Raw genomic sequence first — 8,867 nt, 5'->3', positions numbered from 1 at the left:
ACCCCCCCCCGGCCGTTCCCGGGCGCGACCAGCGCCCTCCTTGTGCGGAGGCCCGAGGCCAGGCGGCTCGTGTGATGCTGCAGGGGCCGTGTCATCGACTGACTTCTTGGGGTTGGCCCCGGCGTCTTCGAGGGTTGTGTTTTGTTTGGGGCGGTTTGTTTTTTTTTAATTATGGCTTTCCTGTTAAATGCTAGGAAGAAAAATTCCCAGGTGAGATGATTAGACATGGGAACAGGAGCCCGAAGAAACTGAAATCTCCATCCTCAGAGATGGATGTCTCCACTCTGAAGTTGGCTCCACTTTGAGGAGGGTTTGGACTAGATGAAGCTTCTTCCAACCTAACTTATTCCCAGAATTTAAAAATGTGTTCTGGGCTATGGCTATAAAGAACTTGTCTGGAGTAGCAAAACTAACAAAGCTTATTTTCCATTTGACTTATACTGCGGGTACCCTAGCAGCTCATTCCAGTCTCCCCGTGTTACTCTTGCTCTCCCTCACACCCGTTCTGTATGGCAGATAAATGGCGGTGTGTTGGGTGCTGGTTAGAAAGTGTGTGTGTGCAAGCGTGTGCTGACTGGGAGATAACAGCCATCTGCTCTAAGTACAGCCTGATTTGTAATCAGTGTTTCCTTAGCGGAAAACCTAATACTCTTTGTCTCCTGGTGCCAGTTTCTCTTGGCACCTGCTGGAATACTGCGTCATTAAGGCTACTTTGTTGTATTTGTTTGGAACTGGCTCGCGGGCTCAAATTGAGGAAGGTAAAGAACAGGCTCGTGTCCTCACAGAGGGAGATCAAAAGAATAGTGTGTAATAACATGAGAGTATTTGGTTTTGTGGTGATATTTGATAGGCTGGTAAGTATTTTGCAGTGTGGAGGTTTCTCTGAATAGAAATGTTTCTGGAGGAATTTGTGATAGTTCTGGTGTGTATTCATTAAAAACCATAGTGCATTAAATGCATCCATCAAGTCTGCATGTTCTCTGTCTTCCATTTTTGTATCTATATATTCAGTTAAAGATATTATTACATTTTTTATATATATAAAGGTATTTTAAGAAACGATACTATGGTGGCATTGTGATGGGGTTCCTGCTAATTTTCAGAAATAAGCTGAGTAACTCTTGTTCCTTAGCTTTATCTCAGAACAGCCGTCACAGCAACAAATATTTTCACTGAATACTTGCATGTTCATGCCACTTGCAGCCAGCTGTAGCCATCATCTTTCAGCATAAATATTTACAATTTAAATGCAATAAATATATCAGCATTCAAAGTGAATGCTACAACTGTCACCTGGCTAAAAGCTGGTAAGCAGAAAAGGGGTTTGGAATCAATCTCAACGTTAGTTGCCATTATCTTTCAGTCAGGATGGAAAAGACCAAAGTAACTTGGTGAAGAAATTGCATAGATGATGTTGCGTGAAGTTGCCTAGCTTAAGTGATTTGGTATGGTTTCTTCTCTCCAGGATTTCAAAACCTACGTGGATCAAGCTTGTAGAGCGGCAGATGAATTTATCAACATCTACTATGAGACAATGGATAAAAGAAGAAGGGTACGTAGATATTTTAACAATAGCTAGAATCAGCTGGTGCGTTGTTGCTCGCCTGCTTCATAGTCACTTTGCAGTTAGGTAGGTCAGGCAGAGATGTATCGACAGCCTGAAGGAGAGTTAGGCCATTGCTCAACTGCTACAGCTTATGAAACAATGTGGAAGTTCAGGTGTGCCCCTGTAATCCTCCTTCTTAAGTTTACACTGTTCCTGGTCTCATTTGCCTTTTTTTAACCTGAAATTATAATTTCCTGACATAATCTGTGTTGAGTCCACACAGCCTTTCCCCCCAAAAAATTATTGATAAACTTAGCCTGGAAAGGTAGCACTGTGCTTTTGCTAGCAACTGGTTCAGTTCTGTCACTGGGTTTGTTAAAGGAATCGCATCAGTATTTAAATTTGGAGCGGTGTGAGTCACTGCAGCTTGCAAAGGAGACTGTGTTTCAATCACTGGTCAGCAGCACTGACTGTTAAAGGGAGCTAATATTTCAGGAACCAATATTTCATGTTTGGTCTGTCAGAGTAACAGTAATTCACAACAAAAGGATTCAAAGAATACAGTTTTCTGTGTTGTGCACTATATGTGTCTACGCATTTTCCCCAAATACGCATTTTTGTGATCCCTCAGGCTTTAACGAGACTTTACTTGGACAAAGCGACGTTAGTTTGGAATGGTAACGCAATGTCCGGGCAGGAGGAACTGAACAAATTTTTTGAAATGTTGCCATCTAGTGAATTCCAGGTTAATGTGTTGGACTGCCAGCCCGTTCACGGTAAGGTGATATTACCACTGGCTCATTTTTCAGTCTGTTTGTAGCTGCTGAAGGTGAACTGCAATTATAATAGTGCTTAATATTTCTTTTGGAACAAGCTGAGAGAAAATACTGAGGGTTGAAACGTCAAGTTGTGCATCAGTAAAGCGCAAATCAAGAGATGCAGCAACTCCACACTTGTGTCTGGGAAAATACTTTAGGCACTTTCTTGTTAAGTTCCTATTCAGATGTGATGTTTTTTCATGTATGGAAAGTCTGGCTTCTCAGGTTATGTTGTCCTTGGCAGTGTCTGAGCCAAGAGCTCTCTGCTGTAGCCTCTGATACAGCCTGCAGCGTAATGTGGAACAGATCATCGACGGGCATGTACTTTGGTTTCTTTACATCTAGAACAGATGTTAAGTTCTTAAGATTTCTGATACACAGCTGCTAAAGAAAGGCTTATATATTTGAGAAGTTATTTTATAAACCTCTAAGGGATAATTTGGGAATACGAGTAAGGAAAAAGCCTGTGGTCAAGCATGCTTGCTTTGCTCTGCTGTGAAAAAGATACACTCTAGAACAGAGGGGAAAAAAAGTGTATGCAACTTGCTAAATATGAATATATATGTATATCTCAAATAATGAGAGCTTATTCTAAGCAATAATTCAGGTCTTTGTTATAGTGCTCTAAAATGAACAGCATGAGATGAAAATAGAAAAGCCATTAAAACGCAGTGTTGGCCAGCGAATACACCCTTGTCTGTAGAGAAATGATGCAAAAAAGCTTTGTTTTCCATGACTCTGTACCCAGTTGTTGGCCTATAGCTGATATAACCAGAACTGACGGTGTACGCTTCCTATTTCCTTACCTGTTAGTCTTTGAGTGGTTTTCTTTACGCTTTATCTCCTTGTGAAGAGCAAGCTACTCAGGGCCAGACGACAGTCCTCGTGGTGACGAGCGGGATAGTAAAATTTGACGGCGACAAGCAGCGCTACTTCAATCAGAACTTCTTGCTGACAGCACAAGCCACGCCTACCAACACAGTGTGGAAGATCGCCAGCGACTGTTTCCGCTTTCAGGACTGGGCCAGTTCATGAGGATCGGCTACGGGAGCGACGTCTCTCCTTCGGCGTGGTGACGTCAGCTGTACGGACAGCCGTGCTCCACGCGTGGGAAACGCTCGCTCTTCCTGTTGCGTCTGTCGTGAGGGAAAGGTCTGCAGATGTTTCGGGGTTGATCCCAGTCACCATGAGTTTAGTAGTAAATGATGGTAAAATGTGAGAGGTTGCTGGTGTTGAACGTAATAAAATGCTGAAGGCGGTGAGCTGTGTTGGAATCATTCCTAAAATGCCTTACGTGCAGCTGTGCTGCTGCTTCCAGACTGCTTGTATGTAACGCTGAAATTACTGTGTGAACACAAAATCCTCTTGATTTACAATTCTGACCAAATGTGATTTTTTTCAACTTGAAAAGATCTGGTTTTACGGTAGCATCTTCCCATTTTGAAGGAGACGCTTATGGCATGTAGAAGTAAACCATGACAAGATAGAATTCTCAAAGCAACCTACTCGTGTTTGTTAGAGACTGGAAAAGATTGACAATGATTTCTGTGTGTGAAAGTAGCACGTACAGCTCCTGTGTGTGTAATTTCCCAAGTAATCTATTGTGAAGGTAATGGTACCTTCCTTGTTCCAAAAGTCCTACAAAAGGACTAAATCTCATCAGGTTTCATTTTGGCTTGAGGTTATCAGACTTTGGCTGTAATTAATTTACATTGTTGGGATGTCGGGCATGGTGAACGATTCGGACCTCCTGTGCCAACGGCTCGTCACGTGCATGCAGAGGAGTTCAAACCGACCATTTTTCTTTGAAGTCTTGAGTGTAAGAAATAGGTCAATTACAGGGTATCTGTTTGCTTTAACTGTTAATCCTGTTGCTATGGAGTTTGGGGTGGTTTTCCCTGTGTACAGTCTGCAGGTTTGGAGTCCCTGCTGTCTTTTCAGGAAACCTTGTTGTAAGAAAGTGACGCTGAAAATGTGCATTAATGTGACGCCTTCAGTCTGTCTCTTCAGTACTGTTATTCTGTAACTTCAGTTCTGTTATTCAGAACAGGTGCTTCGATTATTTCCAACGTGGAAGAACAGCTCTGAACACAAATGTCACCTCCTCATGCAGATCTTTACTGTAGTTTTCATGTTCTTTTTAACTACTATGTTTAGTCATTGATTCTGGGGTTTATTTTGTGTGTCTTGCTTTTAAGCTTTCAACTGCTTTAAAATAGTTGCCAAGACTGCAGGTTAAGACTGTCCATCTTAACCCGGGAGCTCGTTGCTGGTGTACGCTGCCGATTACCCGCGTGTGGGAGAGGACGCTGGCTTGTAGCTGAGAATGCGGAAGGGGAACTCGTAACTGATCGTGGCACATGTTGCAGTGACAGCAGCAGCCTGAACACAAAAGCAGTTACTGCTGCAGCTCGCTTGGTTTTATGACTCAAATCAGGGAAAACTGTGAAAATGAGCAACGTTTAACTCATGTAAAACATCTTGAACTGTCGGGAGTTTGCGATACAGTCCCCAGACGGTGGGACGTTCAGGTGACGTGGGTGGGTGTATTTCCTTTGAAGGCGCTCCAGTCTGTACATCAGTAAGTTAGAATTAGCAACTTGTCTCTGTTCAGAAGCTGTTTATGTTCTGAACTGTTTTGTAACTTTTTCAGCCTGAAGAATGTGAATTCCTGCAAAACAATGCAAGAAGTCCAGGATTTTTTATACCTGTAAATACTGTAAATACATTGTTATTTCTGTATGCAGTGAAGAAAGGATTGCTCTATTTAATTACTGTTTATTCTTAACAGAATATGCAATATGTTTGTATTTCTTCTACAAGTTTGGCAAGAAAACCCTCAATTTGCTGTTACTGATGCGGCGTTGTTGAGCTGTGACGCTGGCGTGGTGTGCTCTTCTGTTTTCGTTTGCTGATGGTGATGCGGGCGGTGTTACAGCTCTGCTCTGCGTACACGAAACAGGTTCTGACTTTTGAAACGTGGCGCTGGGTGCAGCGGCAGCATTTGTCTGTTGGAGGCAGTCACCAGGACCCGCTTCTGTCTGGGTAATGTTGTCCTGGGAATAAACGCTTCATGCATATTTTTATTTAAGTTTCATTTTGTATAGTAGTTTTTAAGCTTTTTTTAGACAGATTGGGAGATTTAGAATATATGAGGCAATGTTTCAAGCAAGTGTTACTCAATTATTTTCATGCTACTCTAATTCAGGCTGCTTTTACATCTGACTTCTGCAATTAATAGTGCAAAACCCCCAGCCAAACCAAACGAGCCATCTCTACCTGGAATGTCACTTAGGAAGCTTACGGACTGGCCTAGCTGCACAAACCCAGGTTAAACTCCTCCGCAGGGAGATGGGGACTTGGAGTTGGACTTGGTATGTACACAGGGGTTTGGGGAGAAGCCTGTTAGAACACAGTTGCTTCAGCCTAGGGAGAAGTGCCAGTTCCGCACTGCCTCTTCCCAGCATCTTCGGTGGGGGTTGCCTGGAGGGATTCAGTGCTCCCACGATTAGCTGTGGCTCTTCTTAACTGAAAATGCTGGTTCACAAAACATTTTTATGGCGCAAACTGAGTGATAATGTCGCTATTGGATTAAATCAGTTTTACAACTGAGTAATTAAGAACTAAGCACTTCTACGCACCGAACTGTGGCTACTGAAGGCTTGATAGATCTCTTCTGTGCACCCCCTGTGCTGTCTTGGTCAGTCACTGCCTTTGTGCTGCTTCGATCTTTTGCCATACTGCAGCTAAATTGACTTCCAATACTTCTGCTGATTCTTGGCCTGGAGAAGAGTTATCTGATGGTACGAAGGGTTTGTTCTGAGGGTTTTGGTATGCATACGCTTCCCTATCCTGATTGGAGGAAAGCACATTATAGAGAAATGCTGGTTTATCAGTAATGTAACTCCACACTTGAATATATTTTGTAAGTTTTTTGAAATTAACACCTCTTGTAAGATTAATTAAAAAACAAACAAAAAACCCCTACAACTACCTGATGTTCTGCTTTTTTATTATTATTAGAAGTTTTCATAGTTGGTTCTTATGATATTAACAGTGTAAGAATTAATTTGTGACTTCCTTATCTTTACTATTTGTGTTCTGAGTTCTGTGTGTTCTGGCTGTTGCAGCATGGTGCTGGGCACTGCAGGACAGCTCAGCTCTGAGCTTTTTGTCAGTGCTGCCTCAAGTAAAACGTGTCAGGGAGTGACCCTCTAGCAGATGCCTCACCAGGAGCACTGTCGAGCGGTCAGCGGGGTGAGCTGGCCAGAGCAACAATCTCAAATTGATGTTTCCCTCTAAAATTTACTGAAGTTTAGGCTGCTGCCTGACAAATACCTGGATGAAGTCAAACAAAACTTGTGCCAGATCCTTGGATTGTAACTGTTTTCCCTGAGAACATGCTGCTGTGCCCCTGCTGTGTGCCTGCTGCGAAGGAATGAAACGCTCCCATAAGGAATGGTCCGTGTGGTAACCGGTGCTTTGTTCGCTCATTTTGCTGTTTAAAACACCACGTTACTAACGAGCACTTAAGCAGTGTAGGCAGCAGCTCGTAGTTGCTGGCAATGAAGAGGTGAGGATGCTAATGCACGGTCAGCCCTTGCATGGAAACGGACATTGCTGAACTGAGGAGTGCCAAATCGACTGTATAGTTCCTGCTGTGTCGGAAGGGGTGGATTTCGGCGAGGCTTTGCACAGTCACTTTGTGACTCTCCCGAGTGAGGCTCGGCCAGCTGATGCAGCATAAGGGTTTAGGAGCGCTGGGAAAAATAAATCACAGTTAGGACCAAACTGGAAGATGTTGCATGTATGTTGAAAGTGAATCCAGAATTTGCTCTTTCACTAATCCCCCTGGGCTGAAGAAACAAATAGTTGTGTTTTCTAGACAGGCTTTCCTTTTCTGATTGTAACTGAGAAGAAGTAGGGCGTTGGGAGCTGAGCTACCTTGGGAAGGCTGGGTTTCATACTGCAAATAAATCCACCTCGTTAGCTCTTGTGGCCAGTGATTGACTGGACTGTGGGGACTCTATGGCCAGTTTGCCCTGCATCAGTAACGACCAGTTTGCCAGTCTGGCTCATCGCGGGCGTTACGCCTCCTTGGACCTTCCTTTCCTGGCTGACATACCCGCAGGAGCTTCCGTATTACTCTGCACCCCTCGGCGGGTTCGGCTCCAGCCGTGCCTCGGCCTTCCCGACCCCAGCCCTACGCAGCCGGCAGCGGCCCGACAGACTTGTGAGAAATGACCTGCTGGAGACACCACGAATATCAGAAACGTGACTGAACGCGTCTGCAGCGAATCGCATCCGTGTGTGGAAGCATTTGTGGCAGCAGGCTGTGTTTAGGCGTAGCTGTGTATACGGCGTGCGTCTGGGCCCGGTGTGAGCCGCAGTTCGTGTGCGGTGGTGTTATCTTACTAAACATCGGGTCGAACTGCGACCGAGACTGATGTGAACCACAGATCCCTACAGTTCACCGAGACCTTGCGCCTCTTTCAGGTATTGAAAGGTACAGACAGAACAGCAGATAAGTAGATGTTTTGTTCGTTCCTTGGCAGGAGGACTTGTGCCTTCCTTATCTGTGAACTGTGTAACGAAGGGGAAACTCTCGCAGGAGCAGCCCTTGATTTTTTCTGTAGGACCCAAGTACAGCAGAAACGACCGTTTTACTGTTGGAAAGAATATGCATGAGCATTATAGAGGAAATTTAAGTCTGTAACATAAAAATCTCTCCTCCTCGGAGGTTAACGTCAAAGCTCCTTTCTCCTGCCGTGTGGTTTGGATAAAATCCAGCTGGTAATTGGTATTGTGTAGGCACATTCCTGGTGAAGGTACTGGTTCCTTGGGACTGTTCGTTAATCTGTATCTGAACAAACCCCTCCCCAAGCCCAGAAATGACCGTTGATACGGCTAGCACACCCGAACACCGTGGACTGCCTGGGCTCAGCTGTAGAAGGCACATGCTGCGCGTTGGTTTAAGGATGAACTTGCACAAAGATGGTCTCAGAGTTCCTCTGTGGAAGGACGTTACTGATGGCTGTAGAGGTTACCCTGCGTCAGCAGCTGGAGGTACTAAGATGAGCTCCCGATGCTCTCCTGGGAGCAACTCCACTTTGTAAGCGTTTTGGTTGGATAAAGGCTTCCACATAAGCCAAAACAGCCTCGGCTTAACAGCACGAGACCCGACCCCTGCCACCCACCCGGTGCACCTCACCCAGCGGAAGGTGTCCCTGCCCATGGCAGGGGATGGAACTGGGAGATCCCTAAGGCCCCTTCCAGCCCAGCCCTCTCCTGTGATTCTGTAGGAACACGGCAATCACGGAGCTGGTTTTAATTACACGGAACGCTGCCCGCAGTGAGAGCGTTGCGGCCAGGTAAGACAGTGGGAAGCAAACTGACGTTAAAGCCGTTAAACTGACCTAAAGATGACTGACGAGAGGTCTCTGTCCGTACGCAGCGCAGGTGTTTATTGCGGAAAAGCCATGCAAAGTCAACCCAGAGTGCAG

At 44.9% G+C, this 8,867-nt stretch overlaps 1 protein-coding gene across 1 annotated transcript; it reads left to right on the top strand.

The window, feature by feature from the left end:
• Nucleotides 1–1,447: 1,447 nt before the first annotated feature.
• LOC104502893 (NTF2-related export protein 2) lies at nucleotides 1,448–3,399 on the top strand. The gene is made up of 3 exons (XM_010159085.1): nucleotides 1,448–1,552; nucleotides 2,178–2,322; nucleotides 3,218–3,399. The coding sequence occupies exons 1-3, from the start codon at nucleotides 1,448–1,450 to the stop codon at nucleotides 3,397–3,399; spliced, it is 432 nt and encodes a 143-aa protein (XP_010157387.1).
• Nucleotides 3,400–8,867: the final 5,468 nt, after the last annotated feature.

Source organism: Eurypyga helias, unplaced genomic scaffold, assembly GCF_000690775.1.
Source record: "Eurypyga helias isolate BGI_N326 unplaced genomic scaffold, ASM69077v1 Scaffold45779, whole genome shotgun sequence".
In the NCBI taxonomy this organism is placed as follows: Eukaryota; Metazoa; Chordata; class Aves; order Eurypygiformes; family Eurypygidae; genus Eurypyga; species Eurypyga helias.
Note: the sequence above shows the minus strand (reverse complement) of the source record. Positions and strands in the feature narration are given on the sequence as shown.